The sequence below is a fragment of the Lissotriton helveticus genome, chromosome 4_1 (assembly GCF_964261635.1).
Source record: "Lissotriton helveticus chromosome 4_1, aLisHel1.1, whole genome shotgun sequence".
Lineage (NCBI taxonomy): Eukaryota > Metazoa > Chordata > Amphibia > Caudata > Salamandridae > Lissotriton > Lissotriton helveticus.
In genome coordinates, this window is record NC_136063.1 from 348,335,200 (window position 1) to 348,361,490 (window position 26,291).

The 26,291-nt window shown below is 41.0% G+C and overlaps 1 protein-coding gene across 1 annotated transcript in view; it reads left to right on the top strand.

The window, feature by feature from the left end:
* The window catches only part of CSMD3 (CUB and Sushi multiple domains 3), a 3,006,114-nt gene that overhangs the window by 2,898,658 nt on the left and 81,165 nt on the right, over positions 1-26,291 (top strand). The window contains exons 66-68 of the mRNA XM_078686868.1: positions 15,012-15,077; positions 20,807-20,965; positions 25,458-25,570. Of these exons, the coding sequence (XP_078542994.1) occupies positions 15,012-15,077; positions 20,807-20,965; positions 25,458-25,570 (338 nt within the window). The remainder of the gene's footprint in view (positions 1-15,011; positions 15,078-20,806; positions 20,966-25,457; positions 25,571-26,291) is intronic.

The window sequence follows — 26,291 nt, forward strand, 5'->3', positions numbered from 1 at the left end:
TATGTCATTTGTGAATATGCTAATGCAAAAAAAGAAAATGTAATTCAACTTTTGCTCAGTACTGTTGGATTGTTTTGCATATGCTTTTTTTGTCACAGTACACACTACAATATAGCCCTTCATTGCAGTGTATAATATTATTACATAAAGCATCAGGGCAAGTTCCCCTACAAAGTATATATTGATATGCTGTCGGGTATTCTAACATAACATATTTTTATTCACCCGCTCTCTTCCCAGATATTGGTTCAGTAGCCCATGTATGCCTACCACATTTACCAAATCTCCTCCCTCTTTTTGGGCAACCCCTGACTCTTGTATTATACTTTTTCTTCCTTGTTTCGCCAATCTAGATCAGTTTTCTAATAACTCAGTCTCTGCAGGTGATCTACTCCCAAAGCCCCAGCTATGTTCCATTTGGCCACCATGATTGTCACCATAAGCCATATCTTGGTATATTTGGACCATATCATCTTTCCTGTCATACACAGGAAATGCTACTTTGCTTTGAGTGGGGCTGCTAAGCTTGCAACCTCGCCCATGACCCGTATTACCCCCTGCCAGTACTGTTGAATAATGGGACAGGCCCATAGCATATGAAAGAACAGCCCTGTCTGTCCACACCCCCTGGCACATTGATTCGAAGGACATCTTCCAAAATGGTGCATAATTGTTCTGGAGGAATAGGATCTGTGGAAGACTCTCAGCTGTAGGTGTCTGAAGCGTGCCTGGAAAGCATGTTTCTAAGAATTTAAAACCCCTTCACCCTCTCATCATCCGCTAATATATCCATGTCAGTTCCCCACGCCTCCCTCAAAGCTCCCAAAGGGTCTGGTGAATTATTCCTAAGTTTTTTATACATAAGGGAGGTGACCATGGCTGTCATAAAATCTAGTGCTTAATGTTACTATTTTTTAAGCAGATGGAACATGCCCTTCACCACTGGTTAGCAGAGGTAAAGTGCGTAGAGTCATAAAGCTAGCAAAAACGAAGTCAGCGAAAAAAGGAGGTCTGAAGGCAAAAAGACTGGGGAAACCCTGCTAAGGTTTCCAGGTCTAACACATTCTATTCCCTCCCCCTTCCCCACATCCCTCCTCCCCTCCCTCAGGTGAGAGCCAAACACATCACCCCGGACTCGGTCCACTTTCTGCCCGCCCTCCCGAGCGGTTCAGGCGTCACCCTATGTTTGGGCATATTTAGTCTCAAGCATGTCTCTCTTGGTGATTCATGGTAGGAGGTCCATCCTTCAATATCTTACCAAGTCCACCCATATCTTTGTTTATTTTTGAGAAAGGCTATGACCTAATTGACCTGTCTTTTCAAGTTCATACTGTGGTCCTTCCCTCTCTTCCGCTCACACACGCATGGCCACTGTGAGCACCAGTCAAAACAGGGTGAGTTTGTGCCTGCTATCACCTCGAACACAACTGGTGTGTGATAGGACTAATATTGGGTCCTGCACTTTTGGCCCACCTTAGGACCCCCTCCCAAGCAGGAAAGCACTTGCAGCAGTATCATAATTTTTTGGAGGCAGACCCAGTCGTATGTAACATGCCCCCTTTGGCACCACCTATTAGAGACAAACTGGGGAGGGTATCACCCCATCCTCTACAATTTATGTCAGGTGTTGTAGGTTCTCTGGAAGATTCACAACTGTATCAAGTGGAGTCTGGAGGAGACTGCCGAATGTTGTGGCCCTTCCCTGGCTTCGGCCTACTCCTCATCCGTCAGTGCCCACGCCAGTGCCCAAGCAGCTCATAGGGAAGTAAAGGGGTCAGCCATTTTACTAATTATTTTTCAATACACATATGTGACTTTGTGGTCTCCCAGCTCACCCCTGAGGAGTTTTGTCTCTAACGGGATATAATCAGGGAGATCATCTATGTCTGAAATGTAAGGTGTCAGAGCATGCATGAGCTACAGATACCAATAAACTTGGTTTTGGTAGATCCCGTTTTCCTCCTCCAGAGTCTGGTAAGATTCTGCAGGAGAATGTGGAGATCCCTATGATGTCCCATTTCTGGAACCCCGGTAAGTTCACCACTTGTTTTAGTAGGGTGCACTTCAATGGAAGAGTCAGTCCCATCAACTTATTCTGCCACCCTAGTTGTTGCAGGATGAGGCTCCACAGTCAACGCACCACCTTTGTCGCCGGCAGAAGCGGAGCACATGGCTTCACCCCATATAACACATGTTGGATCGACATCCCTCCTAAGGCACATTTTACAGGGGCATATGCGGATTCACCTAAAGCATCGCACCACCATTCGTTCACTATGCTATGATCAGATGTGAGGCTCTGTAGTATTACTCGATGTTGGCAGCTGCTATACCCCCATCAAATGTGGATTCGAAGCATTTTATCAGGGCAATTCGTGGGATGCCTTTATTCTACAGAAAACTACAAATCATGGAGTTGAATTTGTGGGAAAAGAGATTGGGATGTTGTAGGGGTAATTCTTCAATTGACATAAAAATCTCAGCAATGACACAATGTTTAATATGGCTGATCTACTCTAGAGGGACATAGGGAGTGGCATCCAGCCCCTTAAATCAGTAGCAACCTTCTCCAACAGCAGTTGAATATTCATCTCTCATGTCAATGTAGGTATCTCTTAAAGTAAACTCTCAGATGTTGGAAATCCAATGCTGATACCTGTAGGTTTGGTGCCCATCTTAGGTCATGTGTGTGAGTATTAGTTTGAAATATTACCAACTTAGACACGTTAATGTTGAGGCTGGATGTCTCCTCAAAGATTTGTAGGAGCTAGAGGGCCCATAGGAAGATGGGGTAGTAGGAGGAACAACAGTAAGAATGTCACCGTGGCTTAGGGATCACTACTATCTCAGCCTCATACAAATTTGGGGGCTTGCTTTCGGTGTGAGCTGCCTCTTCTATTACATGCACAAAGGGTTCTCCTAGTGTATGCATACAGGCCTTACAAAATTTCAGCAGGAGGGCATTAGGGCCCAGGGTCTTACCAGAGTTCAACTTACTTAAACCTACATTGAGTTCCCCCGCCATGAGGTCTTCTTCTAAGTACTTTTTTGTGGTTTAGTATCACACTGCACTTATAGATTAGAGAGGTATCAGCCAAATTGTGTTGCAATGTCCCAATCCCCGTAATGGGCACTCCCTCCAAGGTAAGATATTGTGACAAATCCTGTGATGTATGCCGCTAGACTTGTCACCCCACTTATAAAGGTAGGACCAGGATGCCATCCATGTTATCTTTGCCTCATTTACTAGAGTTTGGTGAAGAAGTGCTTTGGTATGTGCAAGGTTAATGCCCAGTTCCGATCCGTGGAATATAGGCTTTCCAGGTTATGGGCTCGCAACTCTAGGTCTGTGATCAACTGGAGCCATCGGCAATTCTACCCAGTAGTGTAACTTATGATACGCCCTTTAATTGTTGCCTTCAACACTTCTCAAAGCATACAAAGGGAGGATACCGAATCATGATTGAGAGTAAAGTGCTTCCCTCCACCACACCAACATTGGCTCTGCACGCCTTGTCTTGGAGAGACCAGGAAGAGACAACCTCCATCTTTTCTGCATCCTAGCCGGACTGAAATGCAACCTGTTTTCCACTGGGGAACGATCTGACAACCCTCAAAGGTTTACTGAATTAAAAAAAAACTAAACTTTTTAACTTAATTTTAAAGGTATAAAACATGAAAACTTAATTAATGACATCATTTTTAACCAAGTTTATAGAAACTAAATAAATCAAATTAGCAGAAGTGGGTGACTATATTTTTTGAATTATTTCAAAACAATGTTTATAAATGCAAATAATATAGATAATATAGTTAAATTACCTAAAAATGTAATACACATTATATTTTTGCTATTATACCTCGTAAAAAGAACTCCAACCTGGTGGTGACAATCTCCAAAAACAGCTGGGAGTTACTATCAATAACTTTATGTTTGTAAACTTTACATTCCTGAAAGTCTACACATAGGTGTACATCTTTACTCAGAAAGTAAGTGTGAATAGCAAAAAAGTGGAGTTTAACATGTGTGAGTAGCAGTAGTTCTACTCATGAGTACATTTAATTTTGTGAATTGGCCCCTTAGAGCCCCTCTTATAGTTCAGATGTCTTAATGCAAGCATGGCTGAACCAGACTACCTTCCAAAACTCTTATCTGTAAAGTCTCAAAGCAACTTTTATAATATAAGTTTAATACATTGATGGGAGTTAATTACTGAAACAAGCTAGAATATACTAAGTATTCATTCAATTCTGTCCAACATCAGAATGTAGACCTTTAGGGTCAGCTGTACAAAAATATAAAAATCTAGTATATTAGCATACCATGATCACAGATGTAGTCTGTTTTCTCTTTTGGAGTGTTTTTAAAGCAGTATCAATATATGTAATTTCATTTGAAACCATATTTGCACAAAGCCTGTACTGCCCAACATTGTGTGCGGTTCAATGCCTTCACTCATACCCTAGTTCATGGCGAAATAAAAATGAACCATTTTCAGAAGATGACACAGAAACATTTCTTCTACTTTGATATAGAATAATATTTCATCCATCGTAGGTCAAGTCGAATGTGGTTGAATCAGAGGTTATTTAAGGTTTAGGTATCCTGAGTGCCTTGTTAGTCGACAGCGGTCCGACTGCTCAAAATAGGGCTTTACATTTATATGCCTACTTTACGGATAGTCAAAGGAGCAGTCAGAGGAAATTACATTTTCTTAACCAATGTGATAAGATCTTTTTTCCCCACACACACTATTAGTATGAGCATTTTCTCCCACACACTAGTCACATCAGGATTTAATATAAAAACCACTGAGGCAGTCATTTTAAGTCAAAGTGTAAGGAAGCAAGCATTCCTATTCCCTTTGATATAACGATGATCTAGCTCTGAAATCTTTATCTAACAGCACATTTTGCGAAAGAAGCATCTTTTAAAAAAATGGTACATGGGACAGCAAGGTGGGTGGAGTTTGGCTGAGATCAGGTTACAGAAACTGATGTGGTTAAAAAGAGATCATGTAATTGGCACAGTGCAAATAGCACAAGATACTGACAGGTTTTACAATATTCAAACCTACGAATTCACAATGAAGAGTAAAAGACAATTTTCGTAAAATTACCTAGAATATTCTGGTAAAGTGCAGAAACAACAAGCATTTACAATGCAATGGTTTCGCCTTTGGAAAAATTAGAGCTATTGGCATTGTAAATGACAACATTTGTATTTATGTGTTGGTTTTGAAAACAGATAAATAAATGGCATTGTCATTTACATTGCCATTAGCTTAATCTCTGCAGTCTTACTCTGCACTTACAGCAGGATGGGTGGTATGGGATTTAAAGTAATTTATGTGCTGGACATAATAGGACTAAAATTAGTGCTCACCACATGAAATGTTAAGCAGGGGTAGTAAATGCCTCTTTCAGTCAGGACAGTCCAAATTGGTTCTTGAACGTTGAATCTGTGCTTGGTTGTCAGGATAACCACTGACAATGTAAAGGGTTCCCAGTTAAATTCACTGCATGTGAATTTATCCCGCGTGGCTTTCTGGAAAATATGACTTGGTAGCAGCTCCACATTTGGTTACCATGGTTTAAATAAACTCAGATTAAAAATAAATCAGGTTTAAGTAAACCAAACAAATCTATATTTTTTAACTAAATAATTGATCTTGGGAGTAGTTTCAAGTGTCTTGACTGTTTAACTAGACTCTCTATTTAGTATAATTCGAGTTAATTTCAATCATTTTTCCATTTAATTTAGGGAAGGGGTGAATCATATAATATTTATTGTTGATGAATGTTCCAGGGAACCATAGATTCAAGAGAGCTGGCAGGCCTTGAGGTGAGCGTGCGGTTCAAGGAAGAAGGACTAATGCAACTATGTTAGAAGATACTTAATGTGGTGCACGTGTAAAGCCCAAAAATGTCATAGAGGCAAGTGTGTGCTTTATGGCACTTTTTTAAATTAAAAAAAGCATTTTGGGGTGCTTTGAGCCGAAGGTAAGAGCATTTCCTAAATGCTCTTTTCTCATTTAGGAAATGCTTTGTACATTATGCTTAGGAAATTGCAAATATGAAATACCTATTTGCAATTCCCTATCTGCATTTGTACATATAGAAAAGCAATTTAGCATTTCTTAACGGACCAAAAATGCTATTCGGTCCGTTAAGAAACAATAAATCCTTTCGTACGTCTGGCCCATAGTAGCTTAAAATCAAATTTTTCAAACATTTTTACAGAGGCCTTCTGGGTTTAAGTAGCCTTTTCTTCCTTCCCTCCTTTGAATGTGAAACAGAAGCAGGGCTATATGGAAACTTCCATACCATCAGGGACTTTCTTTATGGTCCTGCATTCGATTGTCTGTGAAAAGCATAGAAACAAACTTAAGACAATTGGTTAGGCGATGTAATTGGTGTACTCTAAAAGCCTAAAATAAGTCAAATCAAACTTGCACATTTGAAAACGGACTGAGAAGAACATTTTAATTTGTTCACAAGAAGCTAGTGTTATTGTTAATGAGGAAGTTAGAAAATGGGAAACACCACTAGGATTTCGATTTCTTAACATCCTTTCTACATTCTTTTTTGGCTACCATTGAGCGAAGTGCGGAGTTAGGTGTGTCCATAGAAACAGTACACAGGGGGTTCTTCTGGGCGCTTGGCAGGGTGCAGTTTCTCACCATCCACAGATCTGTACATAAAACACAGGTCTCGTGAATTTTCACTAAACGCTTTATTTGTTCATTATATGTACTTGCAATGTACTTTGTGTTACTAGAGCAACAATTAACTTAAAACACAAGGCATCATCTATGAATGTTACTTTTGCGGAGTACTTCAAACCAACACAATGTAAATTATTTTATTTGCTTACTTAATTAATTGCATATTTTATAGGGCTTGCCACTGCAAACTTATTTTAAGTTTACGAGCGCTGTAATAGCAGGTGGTGTTGCCCAAACTAGTGATACTCGTTTCATCGACCCTCGAAAGGAGGCGCTAACCATTCTGAGAATAACAGCGGTGACTAAAGGCTACACCTACATTTCTGCAACAGGTCTAACTGAGCGACCTAAGCTGATGATCTTGCTGAAAGAATGGCAAATAATATAAAAAGAATTTCTCTTGAAAATAAGACTATTCAGTTATATACAGGATAATATTTATATTTGGCAACAGGCACATGATCTCTTTGACATAATAGTCCCTCTAAAATAGTAAGTACTGTTAATAATGTGATTTGTTACTGCTGGTATCCATCTTCTATTATACAGCCCAGAATGGGGCACCGGACCTAGATGGGTGTGTGCGTACTTGATGAGAGCTGGAGCTGGGTGCACCAATCATAGACGAGCAGTGGCGCACCGCTGTCTGCAGACAGGATGAACAGCCTCTAGCAGGCACACGGGCGGGCACACGGACAGCGGGAGGGGGGGGCGGGCACACGGACAGCGGGAGGGGGGGGCGGGCGGGCGGGCACATGGACAGCGGGAGGGGGGGCGGGCGGGCGGTCACATGGACAGCGGGACGGGGGGCGGGCGGGTGTGTGAAGGAAGACTTCTACCTATTACGTCGGAGCCTCTGCCTGACCAGTTTAATCATGTGATCCCTATTTACGTTATTGCATTAGCTTTGTTTTAATGAATACACACATAACAATTGGACTTAGCTTGCGGATTCTGTTACTGTGCACTTAGTTGCATTTCCGAGTAACTAAATTATGGCACATTAATCAGCCGCAATGCATTCTCTGCACAAGAGCCGCCGTTCCCGCTAGACTTCTCTCAGGTTGTGTCGTAACGTAAAAGCGGCTACCCCTAGTTTCCTTAAAGAGCCTCGGCCTCCCACTCTGGACACCCTTCATACGCTACACACAGCCTCCACTCAAAACAACCTGGTATCCATCTTCTATTATACAGCCCAGGATGGGGCACCGGACCTAGATGGGTGTGTGCGTACTGGATCAGAGCTGGAGCTGGGTGTACCAATCATAGACGAGCAGTGGCGGACCGCTGTCTGCAGACAGGATGAACAGCCTCTAGCAGGCACACGGACAGCAGGAGGGGGGCGGGCGGGCGGGCACACGGACAGCGGGAGGGGGGCTGGCGGGCACACGGACAGCGGGACGGGGGCGGGCAGGCACACGGACAGCGGGAGGGGGCCGGCGGGCACACGGACAGCGGGAGGGGGGCGGGCAGGCACACGGACAGCGGGAGGGTGGTCAGGAAACAGCCAGCGGGACAGGGAACAAGACAAACAATGAACACAAACCGGTGTAAAAAAAAAAAGTACACGCCCACAGTGGCCACGTCTTCATGATGTTGGGGAGAGGGAAAGAATCGGCGGGAACGGCCACGAGTCGCCTCGCACAATGACGGACGGCTCTGTCTTCCAATGGCTAGCCTCCATTTATGGAGCTAGCCAATGAAAGACAGAGGCGGAACAAAGCACACATATTGAACTCATTAGGATTTCGCCTGCGCCGAAAAGCTGCGCAGTGCGGAGCTTTAGCCAGGCGAAACCTAAAAAGGGCATTGTATTCAACGTCCATAGGTTTCAACACAAGCCAGAAAGCAACTAGACTACATCTACTTCTACATATGACTTTTTATGTTCCCCATACTTTGAGCGGGCTTTCGTCTTTGGGTAGTCTTTCACTCAGCTTTTAATAGAATCCTTACATGAGTGAAAAATGAAAATATGTAACGTGAGAAAGTCACCTCGCATTGACGGAATATAATCTCTCTTTCATACAAAATAACGGTGCAGATACTATAACACATTATGGATAGTGTTTCGAAGTTCAGTGTAGGTTGAAATAATTGTAGCCTTTGAGTTAAACACCATGACCCAGAATAAAAGAACAATTTATTTTTATGCTACAGCTGCGTATGAGAAGAATGATTCCACTTTACAGATCACGGCCTTTAGTTATAGTGTGGCTTTTAGCACACAAACAATAAAACATTGTTGCCATGTACTGGTTCCTTTCTCTGCTTGTCCATCAGCTCAAAAGGGAGCAATGTGCCTGTTTTCTATTAAGTGCGAATATGTACAGCTTTTTTCCATGCATTACCAGGTATATGGGGATTTCGTATTGATTGATTCTAGTTTTTAAACTACTACGATGAACATCAAGCGATTTTCAAGAAAGAGGCCTAAACTCTCAATTCCGCACCAACCAAAACATACGGTTTAATATAAACATTTTATGCTCAAATCAGGGGAACACAGCCTCTTGGGTCCCCATAAGCAGATACAATCCACACATCTATATATAAAAAAGATCAGTACTCACTATATATCAATATTCTCAAGATAATCTGTTCTGTTTCAACATCAAAGTACAATACAGCACTATTTCTGGAACTTTGTTCAATTTGCCAAAGTTTCTTCAGAATTTCACATATTCATTAAGATTGCTTCAAACATGTTGTATGTTCAAAAATTTTTAGTTTGGTATTGGATAAGTTCACATCAGCATAGCCAATGCGTTTTCTCTCTTTTCACAAGACTTCTTCAGGGCTTTATCCTCCAGAGATGCATTTCTGAAAGCATCCGTTTTTGTTGGTTTACACAGAAAGAACCTTGATTGTTAAGATAAGTGTCTTAGTTTTACAATGGGAAAGTTCAGCACACAAAATATCTAGAGTTTCTTATATGAACCATGTCGTCATTTAAGCCTAGTCAATAGTATGCGGTGTATGTGCACTACCTCTGGGTTGAGTCCAATATATATTCATACATATTTTTTAATCAGAGCTTTGGATCTATCACTAATTTCTCTATCACAAACTATTTTACAACCAACGGAATGAATGGAATTCCCCACTCTCGGGCACAGCAGGCAATGGCTTGCCCGAAGATGGAGTGGAAGCTGCCCCTCTGGCTCAGTATGAGATTACCTTCAGCCCAGATCTTCTCTCTGGTGAACACTCTAAATCTGACCATAAGTTGAGGATTCTTTACTCGAACATTGCCGGAATCAAAAACAAACTGGATACCCCAGACTGGGGGCTCTTTGTGGGTACCCATGATGTCTGCATGTTTCAGGAAACCTGGGCGAGGGATGATCTTGTGAGGATGGGATATGCGACTTTTATCAGCCCAGCTATACAGGGGGTGAGAGGTAGACCCTCTGGGGGCCTGAGCACCTGGGTTGCCACATACTTGGACTGCTCAGTGGACCACTTTAATACCCAGTCTAATGACATCCAGTGCACCATACTTACCTTTCCACCTAGCCTTAAAATTGCTTTTATTAATATCTACTCCCGACCTGTAAGTATTTGCCACGAGTCACAGACTTTTGAGCAACTGAAAGCCCTAAACAGTTCTGTCCCGTTCCCAGGAACATAAGATTAGTTGTGGGTGGTGACTTTAATCACCAATTCGAGCCTCTTGTTGTCTCTCCTGTTGCAAATTGTAGTGCTGAGGATCGGTTATGGTTAATCCTTGACCCTCAGATACAAGCAATTAAGGCCTGGAATCCTCTGAGACTCCACATCAATGCTGTTACACTAACTCATTCCTTGAGAGCTTGTAATGGTCGTACTAAGTCAGACAGACAGGGGAAGACAACCTTTAATAGACCTGGACACTCCTCTCTGCGGACTATATTCTAGTTGAAGCTAGATCATGGAAATGGTTGGTTGACTTTGTTGTCCTGCCTCGGCATGACAGCGACCACAACGCTCTGCGATTGGAGCTGCAGCTGCCAAACTTTAGCAGTTCTATGGATACCAGCACCCATGTAGCTAGCAATCTAATTCTCGCTAATAATAGGAGGAGAATTAGATGGGGGACATTAAAGCAGTTTCCGAATAAGACAGCTGCATTATACGCTCTAACTATAAAACTCATCAAGGAAATGGGGGCAATTGTTGGGGAAATGAACTCTTCCCAACATAACAATAGAATAGAGGTGCTGCACATAGAACTAACAACTAGTTTGGCTAATATATTCAACCCCCTTGTACATACTTGCGCAAGGAAAAGAGAGCTCTCCTTAATGCCATCAAAAGTAGTGACAGATCGTTGATCAAGCAAATGAGGTGCTGCTATAGCGACGGTATTAAACAAGCAAAGAAGGCATGGGAGACAGATGGATGGGACACCATTAAACTAGCTCTCTGAAATAGAGACATGAAGTCGTTCTGGACACTAGTGTGCTCAGATAGTGAAGAAGGCCAAACAGCTTTAGAGCCCAACATCGCAGCAGCGGCATGGAAGTCCCACTTCCAATCCTTATATACTTTGGAAACAGTCATTGACTTAGACCCCTATCAACCCCCGTGACGGCAGCTGGCGAGGAGCAAGGGATTACCCTATCTGAAGTCCTAAGTGCAATCAGGAGGTTACCTTTGGGTAAAGCACTCGGTCTAGACAAGATCCCTTATATAAGGTAGAACCAACAATATGGGGTCCCTACCTTTGGAGAGTTTTCAATGCTATTGTGCGAGGTATGGAGATTCCGAGTAGCTGGCTGGAGGCTGACATTTTTCCTGTTTTCAAAAGAGGCTCACCTATTTTACCAACGAACAATAGGCCGATCAGTCTGATCGATGTCTCATAGAAACTATTTGCTAGGGTCCTCCTCGATTGCCTTCAAGTGTGGATGGAGGAGTGTAAAAACTTGTGCCCCTATCGGGCAGGGTTTAGGAAAAACATCTCCACTTTCGACAAAACTCTAAGGCTACAGCTATTATATTGGAAGACGGTATCAATAGAGGGTGGCAGCCTCTATATGATATTTGTCGACCTCAAAACTGCCTTTGATCTGGTATCCAGAGATAAATTGTGGGAGGTATGCAAACAATTGGGAATCCCACCTTATCTCTTGACGTTGATCATGAGATTGCATGTGGAAAAATATGCCCAAGTAAGGTTTGGGAAGTTTGGGGAGTTAATACCCCGTTTTGAAGTCAATAGAGGAGTAAGACAGGGGTGTGTGCTTGCCCGAACCCTCTTTTGCCTTTTCATCAACGCTCTGGTTGCCCATCTAAACGAGGTTGTGGACTACGACGCCCCCAAGTTGGCGCACAGCAAGGTGCCTGCCATGATGTTTGCGGAAAACACCTTGCTCCTCTCCAAGTCACCATTGGGCATTCAGAGGGTTCTCAATAGCTTTGTAACATTCTGTGCAATCAGGGGGCTGGAGATCAACACTCTCAAAACCAAATTTATGGTTTTAAATCCATCTAAATCCACTTGCCCCAACCCCTCTCTAAGTGGTACCCTGCTAGAACTGGGGACCGTTTTTGATTATCTTGGTGTCACACTATCTGAAAAGCTTGAATGGGGCCCACAGTTAGCCAAAGCAAGCCTCAAACCTGCCCAAATGGTAGGTGGAGTATTAAATACTTACAGGAACTCCTCTTGCAAACCGGCTGCCATGGTAGCGGAGATTTATAAAGTGCAAATCAGGAGCGCTGCAATTAATGGGGCTGAGCTTTGGTGGCACTGCCCCACCGGGGGTTTGTCTAAAATCGAGAATAACCTCCTGAGGCAGTTGTTGGGTCTTCCTCCAAGTACTCCCCTTATCTCTCTACATATGGACCGACCACTAACATTCTGGCGCAGGTTTTGGGCCACCCCGGAACTCACAGACTATCAGTCAGAGATTAAAGAGATTCTGGGTTTACCGGATGTGGGCAAGTTGCCAAGGCTCGCCTTTTTAAGGGACACATGCTACAAGCTATTCCTTCCAAATCTGTGGAATAACCAGCAAGTAGCATGCCAGGCCACCCCGCGCCTTGTAGTGGTCAGAGCATACAGATCACTCACATTGGCCGACATTGAGGGGAATAACCAACTGAGTCGTTAGCCAGCTGACTTTTTAAACATCAAAGCTGAGTATCATTTTGAGCACTACATGGACGCTGTCCAGCCTCTTATGGCAAGGAAACTATACCTCCAGTTCAGAGCAGAGACCCTGACGCTCCGTGCCTTTAAGAATAAATGGTCAAAAGCCTCTCCCCTGGCATGCCCTGGATGTAGTTGTACCAACAAGACCAATATCCATGTTTTCTTTTTCTGTCCTGGGTATAAAATTGCTTGACGCCGATGGCTAGTCCCACTTTGCAGGAACTTAGGGTTTAGGCAGTTTGCGGAGGCTTTTAGATTACTGTGAACTGATACCCATCCATGCATAGTTTTTGATGTTTCTCGCTTTTTGAATTCTATGTGGCGCCATCGGAGGGCATTGCTAAATTTAGCTCTGTAATCAAACAAGTCTCTCACAGTCTTTATTTTGACATCTGCTACTCATTTCACTTATTTTACACGTTTAACACATTTTAACCAGTTTTCAACCTGTTTCATTTTAAATATTGATTGTACTGAACAAATCGAATCTAGAAGCTGCTAACTTGAAAAGGGGCAACCGGTGCTTCCTGACTAGCAGCATCCATAATCTACTTTTTTATGATGAATCATTTGGAGTTTTTAAATTGAGCTTTGTTCTTATTCTATGTTCATATATTGATTGTTTTATGTATTATTGCTTGTATTGTGTACTTTTCAAGGTTGTGCAGACCAAAATAAAGTCTGTTGGAATGGAATTCGATTCTGATAGGCAGTTCATGTATCTAAAATAATTTTTCATTGAGAGTAAAACTAATGTTTTGTCCCGATATGTGTCTTTTAAAGTATCTTTAAGTACAAATGAGGCAGCCTTGCCTTTATTAAAAATGTTTTCTGCACAATCTTAAGGAATATTGTCTATGCTGTAAGATATTTCAACATATCATGGTGCCCTCAATCATATTATATAATATATTAAATTGTACTATGTCAAAATTTCATATTTGTTCCACATTTTATGAATGTAACAAAACGCATTGCTACTAGAAGTGCAAATAAAAAAAATTATGTAGTACAATGCTCAGATAATGTAACTGGTAGGTGGAGGGGAGTCATATTATAAAATGTAATGTGTGTTTGCTGTGGAACTGCTATTAGTAATAAACATTAGTCTTTTTTAAAAGACTATGGCATATGTTCATTTGAAGAGGGCGGTATAAATCTGTGACACAAATAAGGCTAGGTAAGAAGAGATACTATTTTACCAAAAACATTGAAACACAAGTACAATGCACTTATGGTTGCTTGTTCAAGTATGGCGACGAGCCGATCAATCGTGCTCAAATGCCAGTATACTAGAAGAGGAAGGCCAATGGGTCACAGATGATGTTGTGTTTCACTAGGAGGCAAACAATAAGTGTGTTTGTAGGGAGAGGTGAGAGGCCTCTGCAAGGGAGGGGGGTGATAATAATAAGGATAAACTTGATTGAGTGGATATTGGAAACAATAAATACAGGAACATGTTGAGTTGATAGATATGACTGAGCGATAAATTAAAGTTGAACAGCATGGCAAGGGACCATAAATGCACAAAGCACCTCAGAGTAATTTAATATATTGTAATTCTACTGGCATAGCACAGGTGGCAAAAAGAAATAGCTGCATAAAAACTTACCAAGCACATTGAATAAGACATATTTATAACTAGTTGAACAGCTGTTTATGCCTCGATACATTTTGAAAGAAATATGTCACTTGGAAGGGGGTTGAAAATTTGAGACACATACATATAACATTCCCGCTAGGTTTATTGTTACTTGGACAAACGTACAGCTTAGCATTCAACAAAATATTACCTCGAAATTAAATGTGCAACTTGTGTATCTCTTACATTTGTATCACTTTGCAGATTTTAACAATGGAATGAATTGATAATTATTTGTCATATATTTTTGTTACCATATTAGTATTCACCATAATATACATTTCGCTATATCTCTGATCTGCTGAACATCTCATTTAAAGGGTTCCATAAATTCTGATAAAACTACATACGTAAATACAAGTACATTCAGCTGATTCTATCTAGCATTAGCCTGTAGCGACAACAGAAAAAATGTGAACAATAAACATAAAGCAATAGTTTATTATATTATGTTAACCTATTAAGTTATTATTTGTGCCATATCTCATTTGCTCAACAGCTGGATCTAAGATTTTAGTGAAAGATCATCGACCTGCTTTAGGAACCCCCAGCCCAAAATTAAGTGGTGAGTCTACAAATCTTATATCATGTTTTGTTTGTTTCATTTTCATTCCAAAAGGTCAAGTAGAACTAAAGCAAAGCTCCTTTATAACCTAAATGTCTAAGTTCAAAGGTTGGCACAGTGCCAAAGTATAAACTTTGTCTGACCTGCAAGTTCATCAAGATCACATGAAATGTTGTTAACTCATCTTGTTTGGCACTGTTATGTTGTGACATAAAACATGGTATGGATTGCAAAGGTATTCCACTGAGAGAACCTCCATGCTCTATCCAAGTTGGATTCCAGGGGCTTGGGCATATCTTTAAGGAGCCCTGGATCACCTGTGAACAATTCCTTTAAATAGCTTCAAAAGATAAAGGACACCTGAAGAGGCTATGCCCAGAAGCATGCTCACTCTTCTGGATATCAAACTGCATACCTCTTCAAAACTTTCTGGTTTCAGTTTTACAATTTGATAAAAGCAGTTATCTCTCTACTAGATCCTAATGAATCTCATCTTCCTGTGAGTACTCCTTTGAACATATCATTTAGGGGAAATCATATCTGGCTGCTCTGTAGAAGTGACATAGTTGATACAGAGCTACTGCACACCAGACAATAGATTCCAACCCACTCAGAATTAGATTTCCGGCTGATAACCATAATTTCCACATTCGTCAGCGGATTCTTCTTGAGTTACGAATCTGCAGTAGGTATAGATCTCATTTTCGCTGGAAGACCAATTTGGGGTTTTGGTTAAAAATATGAAGCAAGACCTTTCCAATGGTAGTATTCGTGTTAAATATATGGACAAATTCCTATGTGTTTTCTCTATGTGTGCTGTTGGGACTTCTTCAGCTGTGCTTTCCCTTTTCAAGTCTGAAAAAAGTAGATTTGCAAAAAATGTTAATAAAAAATACTCTCTCAGATGTAACATCTATTTCACTTAAAAAGAAACATCTCCAAAGGCTGGACCTTTTCAAGAACTCACAGGATGCCCCAGAACTACAAAGATATTCCTTACATAACTATGAACAAACAAGCTAGCCCTTTGCATATTTCTGAGAGCAGTAGGTCTGGGAGGACATTTCCATTGAATAATCTTTCAAGACTCTAGACTCAATTATACAAATAAATTACCATAAGACTGGGTACATTTGTATAATGTTATATTTTGTATCTTTTGAGTGAAATGATTAAATCAGTATCCTTGTGAATTTCAGCCATCAGATAATTCGCCGTCACAAGACCTGATACTAAACAAATGCCAATTTACAATATGTTTTGAGAGATAAGGGCACAGTTTAAACTGGCTGTCATTCCAATATGAATGTTTAAGCCACAAATTTGCATATTGGGAATGTTAACCTACAACGTTCTATTTCACTCTTCAATAAATGAGCATATTTTTAAATGTGCAAACATCTTGAGCTATTACTGGCAACCTACAATATGCCATGTATTAAATGTGATATGCATATCAGTGCAAAGCTAGTACCCGGCCCTGTAAAAGTAGTTTTTCAATGCGCAGGGCAATGGTCATTTTATGTGCAGCACACAGTGCCAATTCCTGGTTATAAGTGTCATGTAGATGGAATTGATTGCCCTGGTAAAATCTGACACCTCTGGGTTCTGAATTTATCAGGTGTGATAAATTCTATCAAACGTATCGACCATGAAAATGGGGATCTTGGTCCTTCCTGCACATAAATACATTGGGTTTGATATGTACCTGGATTTTTTTCCTAAATGTATCAGTTTTGATCGGCCAACATGTTTTAGAAGATGCCAACTTTATTTCCCCCATTAAATACCAGGTGCTATAAATTGCACATGCCTTCAAATAGAAGGGCATACAGGAGCTTTTTCTGGAGTCAAAATTATCCAGGGCACTTTTTATCAGGCCTGCCAGAAATTGGGTGATTAATGTGTGAGAGGCGGCATCCACGAACTTAATATACAGAATATCGTTAGCCAGAACACGGTTCTGAGAGAATCGCAGCTCAACCATGGCACAACTTGCAGTCAGTTTGGAGAGGTATTAAGTTCCAGCAGTAAAAACAAATGTTAAGTTACTTAAAAAACACAATACACCTCTAACCTATGTGGAAAAGTGGAGAAAATGAAATAAGAAAAATACATCACATTAATTTCAATGATTCAAGGGGCATTTCAATGTATTTTCAATGTTTCTAGACAAAATATGATTAGAAATCAGCAACCTCGCAGGTGTTTAAAGAATCAATCTTGAAATTGCTCACTTCGAATTGAAATGTTTGCATCCGTAAAAATGCTTCCTAGATCTGACTCGAAATGTTTTGTTCTTGAGGTACTTTCATTTTACAGGCAAAACTAGAAATATCAGAATTCAAGGAAAAAAGGGAAGCTATTCTTAACATAGAACTAAGCGAGGTCTGCCTGCAAACCTAGGCACTCAGTGAAAGAATGTTTACTGTTTCACAGCAACCTTTATAATGAGGATAGACAATGCATACTTCCAGCAATTGTGTAAATTACATTTGTGAATCATGATTTGTAGTACATAAAACTTTATACCACAAGTCTGCAATTTCTAAACACTCTATGTGACAGGGGCTACCAATACTCATCTGAAAGTTACTTAATTTATAAACTAGAAAAGCATTCATTTACCTTCCCAGAATTCAAAATTGTGATCTGTCATATTAAATGTCAACAGTGAGCATTAACTTGCTGAACTTTTTTGCCAGTTGGAAGGAGCTGGGGTTAGTGAGAAGACTAGGCTATAGGTTGTTACTGTTACTATCACTAATTGATTTCAAATGTATGTTTCCTAGATACTCACGAGCAGATGTGCATTATGTGCTAGAAACAGAAAAGAATGTTTGAAAAATATACTATCGATGAGGCAAGATACACTTGATGTGTAATAGAGAAGAGAACTTTGGCAAAACTGAAAAAGGGAAATTATGAGCGAAAGGGCTGGCTGAAAAGGATTTAGCAACAAAAAATTATAAAGAGGCACGGTTGTTTAGTGACCGTAAGCAATCTGACCATTCAAAAATACGTGATAGTTATTGAAAACAAATATGCCTTTTCTCCCTTGGGCCACTGTTTGTATCTTATAATGATGTGCGTCGTTGGTTGGGGCTCAGAAAATAACTTATAAATAAAATTTGGCAGTTACATTGAAGTGTGTAAATACTCAGGACCTCATTTACGAGGCCTTTAACTGCACTTTTTCACTGCCGGAGCGGCGCTTTTTTGACGCTCCGGTGGCTCAATGTGCAGCAGCATATTTACAAGGCAAGGCAAAGCTACTTTACATGGCTTTTCATCGCCTTGTAAATATGTGACCCTTTCACGCAGAACAGCGTATGAAAGGGGCGTTTCATGGGTGTTGCAGTGGGTGCATCTGTTATCAGCCCTAATTGTGCTTCACACCACTTTGTGTCAGGGTTTGTTCCTCGGGTGGGCAGTTTTTGATGCAAGCACCCGTGGGGGGAGGTTGCAGCAAAAAGTAACACTTTCTTTGAAGCAGACAGCAACGAAAAAATCTCCACACTTTTCGCATATTGCATGTGTGCTGAGTTGCAAAGCATGCATATGGTGTGGGGAATGTTTCAGAATTTGTCTAGGCACAGTATTCTGCACTGGAGGGGTATACGTTCAGTGCAATTCCTATGCTACGCAGCACACACTCATCTCTGCACGGTGGTGTAAAGTGAGTGAGTGGTGCTACACAGCCTTTATAGTGCACCTGCACAGAGATTGACAGCAGCAGCCCACCATTTTTAATAAATGTGACTGTGCTGCTTTGTGCGCCGGGCCAACTTTGGTTGCTGCACTGAGTTGTGCTAAAAAGGAAATAAATCAACTCCTCTGCAACTGTCTCACTAATAGGCGCTTAAAAATCCAAAACATGGCACCTTACATAGATGTAAAACATTTGGAATAATTATAAACACTAAAAGGGGGTTTTACTAATTTATAATTGCATCGCAGAACAGGAAGGAAATGTCCTCTGCAGCCCTAGAAGAAGAGCAAGGCACTGCCATAGCTATTAAGATATGTCTCTGCTGTTCTCTTCCCCTATGCTGGTGCTCTATCAGGCAACTTAGCACCACACACTTCCCTTTGCACCATATTGCAAGAATGTCTGCACGATCCTAGGATGGGTTTTTGATGAAAGAACACCCTTCCAGTGCTGAAATGCCATGCTTTGACATACTTACACTTGTTCCCACTTTCTATGTGTGCTGTACAGTGCAACACATAACCAAGGTTTGAAAAGTTTGAGACATTTAAACAAAGCTCCAAACTTACACCTGCCTGAAAGCGGTGTCATGTTTTGGGACACAGAGCTATCAGTTTTAGCAGAGAGGGCTTTGCATCTAAACTTATTTCTAGTTGCATGAGAATGCCTATGTACTATTCATGGGAGGCACCCTTTGATTTGATTACATTTTATAAAGTGCAACATATGCCCAAGGGCGTCTTCATGCTACCTATGTGAAGTAGTGTGGCTCACTGGTTAGAGGCGGCAGACCCGAGAGCAGAGGATGGCCCGGGACCAGGGTTCGATTCCCGGCACGGCAGGTTTCTGGACCAGGGTCAGCGGACTCGATAATTCTCTCGCCTCGGTGCCCACTCTGATCAGCGTTCACACTCGGCAACTCTGGGCATTAGCTTGCCTCATCTTCACTAACGGCCCCACCAGACCGCCGGGGATGCCTGGTCTCACCCTGGAGATACCCATTAAGGGACCATCTCTCAGGGAAGCCAGGAAGGGTTTCGCAGCGGTCGAAGCGCCTTGGGACCCTACGGGTAAGTAGTGCGCTATATAAATGCCTATACATTTACATTTACACCTATGTAGTGAAGAGAGTGAGAGCTGCCTGGGGACATTTTTACCCTGGAAAGGTAAATAACCAAGTTTTTAGTGATTTCCTAAAGGCCAAGAGATCAGGTTGATTCCTCAAATTCCAAGGCATTTGGTTCCAAAGACGAGCAGTGGAAGCTTCTGCCACCCCAAGATGCCTTGTTGGCGAAAGGAACCAACACATTTGACATGAAGGAACACAAAGCGCTAATTTTCATTACGTTAGGGCTACTTTACTGCACAAAACGTGGTTTGGGTTGCAAAGTGGCCATAAAGTACAAAAAAAATCCCCCAAAATATTTTGCACCAGAATGCGTCACTTGGGTAATACTGTAATGATGGAGAGTGTGAGTAAATCTGGGCCTACATTGGTGACTTTCTCCCTTGCCTGCCTCAAAACTTTTGTGGACGTTCATTTGGTCAGTTGAAAGAAAGCAAACCGCTCAGGCGTTGAGGGCTTGAGTGCATTTTAATGAATAACCCTGAGCTGCAGCAGTCCATTTTCATGTTTGTTTACTTTCTAGCAAGCAAAATTGTCTATCTAGAGGTCTGTTTCTTCTGTGTAAGAACAATCAAGACCGCAATATTCAAATCATATTTCAAATCAAAGGATTGGATGTACCTCAAAACGCAGGTGTTGCAGCTTGGTGATATTTTGTGCAGGCTGCTAAAATGAAATGCAGTTTTTGAACTGCATCATTAATCGCAGATTAGTTGATAATGTCGTGAGATGCCTATTTTTTTTGTCTTTTGTTCTTCTCAAATTCATGCTTTCAAAACTGTATAATTTTATGAATGTGTCTGTAAACTGCAATTTTCCCACACTTTATAATACTTATCTTTACACCGTCTCGCAGCCAGTACGGTTAACATGAGTTTCTTATCTCCTTAGTTCCAGATGATGTTTTTGCCCAAAATTATATCTGGAAAGGATCTTACAACTTTAAAGGGAGGAAGCAGCCAATGACCTTGACAATTACTAATTTCAACGCATCCAACGGAAGAGTAAATGCCACGCTCATGAACAGCAACATGGAGCTCCTGCTCTCAGGTACGGCGCCCCGCAGGGCACAATTTTCCTTTTTCTCGAATGCTCATTTCGCCCGGTCTTACTATCAAGGGTCAGGGCCCGCTGTTATTTTCATCCTGCATAGACCGTCCCTCGCAGCTCGCTAGTTATCAATCCCACCGTGACCAATTGCTCACCTGGCCATTTCCTTGGTATATTGAAAATTCGAGCCTGCCGCATTTATTACGGTGACATATTGGCGTTGTACGGATTTTTAATCTCACCGGAGTCATTTAATGTCCACCCCGAACAGCAGCTTGTTTCTCCGAGATTATTTAGAGTACCGGGAAAATTGCTTGCCAACAGATAAATCGAAGAAGTTGCAGGAAGGCCGGAGCGCGGTGATCAGTATTCATTGTGCTTCGTAACACTTGGTCTCGGCTTGAACCCTGCAAGATATGTTTCCCGCGTTATGCCTAAATTGTCCATTCAGCGAAAAACATTCTTTATAGCGCCATTTTGTTAATTAACTATGTCTCTTTCGCTTAACCTTGTCTGCTTACACGCGATGATGGCTGAAATATGACCCTGCGCATACCACGTACTTACTATAGGACAAGGTCCTGTGTTACCATGGATTGCAGCCTCTACCCTGCGAGAGACAATCCGCAAATCTCGTGCTCGAAAGCGCAGTTTGTGTGAAGACTCCTGAGTCCTATATGTTAGGTCAATGATGTTTTTCAAACACATTAGAAGCGATTTCCCTTTTCCAGCTGCTATGCCAAAACCTAGGACTGCAAATATAAAATGTAAGGGCTGTTTCCTTGTGGAAGATTATATGTGTGGAAAACCATGAGAGTTTGGTTTGAGGATTTGTAGGTAAGGAGAATTGTGCTATACAGCTCAGAGAGCGTCAAGAGCCCCACAGCTGTAATTATGATTTTTCATTTGACACTGTACATTCAGGAGTGTGTGGGCAAGCCCATCATGGAGAGTTTTGCATAACAGAATTTAGGATATTCAGAAGAACTGTAGCTTTGTTTACTTTGAATTAGGGAGCAATTTTTACTGCCGCCTTTTAATAATTATGATTGGCATATTAAACCCTAAGGGCTGAGCCTTTTGTTGGCATTGTGGTCAGTATGTGTTTTAGCCTTCATAGTGTAATTTCCCGTGCTTTTAGCCAGGTCAATAAGTATCGGGATTCCCAAGTATTGGGGATTATATAAGAACTTCAGGATTGTGACTGTCCTAGAGGACCTTGAGACAGTGTGAAAAGTGCACTGCAAGAAAAGGTGCATATTTTCTTCTAAAATGGCATTCATAAATGGTTTTCTATGTAAAGAATACAGTCTTCCCAGTTTGTAGAAACAGGCAGAAAAAAATCACCACTGTTCGCAGTTTTCGTATTTACGTTTTCTACCTGTTGGAGAAGCAAGTTTGAGAACCATGGATGGGTCCAGGAAACTATATATTTCTGAAAACACAAAAAATTCTGAAGTCAGGAAGAGTTCATTTGTATAGATCGCTCAACATTTGGCCCAATTGAAAAATAGTTGATGTAAAAGGGGAAAAATGTAGGCCTGGACTTTTTTTTATGCTGGCAAAATCTCATAAATTTCACATATTTCTGTCCATTCACAGATGCCAAATTTCGCCAAATTTCTCCAGCCTGGTATAAAAAATTCCACAAAGTCGCTCCATCTGGGTATCTCGCATAACATTTCAACCTGAGATATGTCCTCACTTCAGTTGTAATGCGAGATACTGGTCAGATTCTTTTAGCACAATATGCAAAATCTGCTCTTCTGATTGCAGGGATATATGAAGTTTGCAGTTTATCTAAAAACATACAATACCAAAAGTCCACAGCTGAGCCCTGGCTAACAAAGATTTTTCATTTTGTGAAAAAAATGTGCATGAAGTATAGCTATGAATTTTATAAAATCTATCCGAGTATCTAAAGTTAAGTATCATGGGCCATTCCTATCATTCCATGTTTTGCTTTACCTATAATGTGAGCGGATACTTAGTATTTTTTTTTCCATAACCTTCTTTTGTTCACAGTCATAACAAGAAGCAAAAATACAGGGATATGTAATAGAAAATATTACGATTCTGCACGATTCTGCACGATTCTTATGAAAATACAAAAATCATGTCCATGTAAAAGGCATCCAAGTTCCTTATGAAAAGGTTTATTTTTTGGGGATGTGTGATGCTGCCATCTTTGGACCCATGATTGGCCGGCTTCCAAGAAATTCTACCAACTTCAGACATTACTGCATACTAGAAACCTTGGAGAGTACACTCCACAGTGTTGTTTCTTGTGTAGATTCAACCGCTTTTTGTCATCAGCATTACATATAAACATAAAACTTTGGTTACAAAACACATACTCATAAAACGTCTTTAGCAGGAGGGTCTATCATCCATCATTTGAAAAGTTCCAAAAACAAAACCATCTAGAGGGTTTACACATTCTTCTAGAAAAAGTTGTTTTTTTGAGAATTGGGTAGTTGTTGTATCTGCCCAGAATAGGCCAGTACACAACTCAACCATCAATTCATGGGTCTGATCAGGACAGAGTAGATTGACGTTGCGTTCCTTCCACCTCCTTCAGGTATATTGTCACATTGTGTTATTGATAAGCAACCAGTGTGGTGTTGAAGATCTCAGTGTGGGTATATCTACATGTGTTTGTGGTTCTTTAGGTTCAAAGTGTAGGCTCCTGACACATCTTATGGTAGTTCCTCGCTGTCAGGTTACCCTTGTATCACATCACAAAGAAATCAACAAGGTCTAGAGGAACGGTCATCAATAATCCCAAATTCAGGGGGAAAATCTCTTATGTTGCATCTTGTACCTGCCTCACTCCTCTGCCATTAATCAAACTATCAAGGTTATATATATATATAGTGGCAGAAATTCACACAGTATCTGGATGGTTACATGGGGAACACTGGCAGTGAATGAAAGTGCTGTGAGTCTCCTAGCTATGCTATGCTAGGCGATGCGTCCCAACTGTATTCAATATCACTACAACGTATCCTCATATGAATATGTAATGTAATGGTCAATGAGTGCGGATTAATGGAATCGTGTTCATTTGCATGTTTGTGAAGAACCATTCCATAATGTGAAGTGAGCTCTCATTATGGGGGAAAACACTCAGATTTGTGTTCCCTGGGGTGTTGAGAGGCTGCTGCTGCTTGTAATATTGAATAAGTAATATCTCAACATAGGAATGGACACTCTTCTAGAGAAAATAAAAATAAAGTGTTTTTAGTCAAGTGTCCTTTCAGGTCCCATAAGGGTCAAAGTAAAACCCTCAATCTGCCTCTCAAGTTTAAATTGGGAATTGCATGAGGGGATGGGCTTGCCCCCCAGTTCCATTTGTACCAAAAAATCCCCGGTGTCTGGCGAACATCTCCATCTCTCTGGCATTGACAGGTAAAGTACAAGGAGGTTTGAGAGTCAGCTGTATCCTCAATGAGTGTGAAAGCCATTTCACATGCTAGTGTGTGTGCTCTTCAGAGAAACTAACTCCTGGTTATCTAATGGGTTCTGTCAGCTCCACTAGGGAAAGCATGATGGGATAATCCCCCTTTCTTCCATCAAGGGTGAATGAAATGCCATACATGCTGGGAGGTGAGCATTTTCCCGTGGTGCTCCACCTATAAAAATCATCTGCGCTGTCCACTGGAGGATTCTTGATAGGGCATGATTCTCCGTCAGTGATCCCAGGCAGGTGTTGATCCGAGAGAGGTACCAGTGGAAAGGGAGCAGACCAGCCTTTCCACCTTTCAATTTCTTATCAGTAAACAGGGAGCTGAACTGTGCGCCATACACCAATGATGCTGCCATCTGCTGGAGCTAAATGTCTCCTACACATTGCTGGATGTTGAGTCATGATGGGGCAGAAGGAATGCACTAATGTCATCAGGACTCTGATCTGATGCAGAAGTTCTCATGATCAGTCCCCAATTGGGGGAGGACATTGACATGTCATGAGTTCGAATACCAGAGTTATCACTGTTAAGATGGAACTTCAATGTCCTTTACACTTAAGAGGTTAACGTTTTAACCATTTTTATATTTTGGTGTAGAAGATCCATGTTGTATTCTAAATTGAACACACAAAATGTAAATGCTCAGTCATCTTTAGAGACATTCGTGTATTCATAACATCTCTTTATAAGTGCTTGTAGTTATTATAAAATTTAGGCAAGCAAATGGAGATGAGGTATTTTTCCAAGGTCATACAATTGGAGCATGTATGTCTTGGATTCCAGATTTCTTGGGGCCCATGTTGGTGACTTACTCGCAAAACATGTTATTGGCATGATAAAAATGTAGATCAAAAAATGTGCGCTTAGGTCATATTTGAACATCAAGAAACCATGTCTTTCAATGTATTAAGTGTATGGCAAGCCTGTCTCAATTGTATGTTTTGTTTCTGACATATATGTGTGACTAATGGAGGGGAATTTACATGGTAACCTGAAACAGAAACTGTTCATTTTGTCTACAGGCGTTTACAAAAGCCAAGAAGCTCGTCTAATGCTTCATATAGTTCTTATAAAATCTCCTGCCCACACTTCTGTGAGCAAGATGAAAGAAGAGAAATGGGCCATGGATGGTTTTGTAAGTATAACTTCACAGAACTTAGCAGTTATTGTGGAAGAGTGGATATATTATGCCAAAAGATGTAAAAGTTGTGGAATAACTACTCAATGGCGCTTGTATCCTTATAATGTTGGCTTTATTTTTACTTTGCATCCTCCACAATTGTGAAAGATAAACAATACTCAGAGTACATGGGGTATAGAAATATTGTATGCAATCATGTTTCTCTAGAGTATGTTTAGGCAGGAGTTAAATCCAATAATAACTAATATACTCAAGAGAAATAATACATGCATGATACAGTGTCTCAACAACTTCTTCCAGATAGGGTAAGAAAGATCGTATTCAAGGATAGGCCTATACTTTGATAAAATCTTTGCTCCAAGACAAACCTTGGGTTGGTTATCAACCACCATTTACATCTACTGCCAAATGGGTTCCAGCAGGGCTCAGTTTTGAGCCCTACTTTATTTAACATATATTTGGTACCGCTGGCTAAGTTAACTGAATCTTGGGGCCTACAAGTAATTTCTTACACTGATGACACTCAACTTCTCCTGTGTTTTAATTAAAACAAGGATGAGGCCCTGACAACATTTGAGCAATGTCTTTGAGGAGTAGTTAAGTGGATAGACTTTAACTGTCTCAAATTGAATTCAGGTACAACTAAAATCCTTATTTTTGGGTCACACTGCCTTCCTGAGCCCAGCAGATCATGGCCAGTTGAACTTGGTCCCTG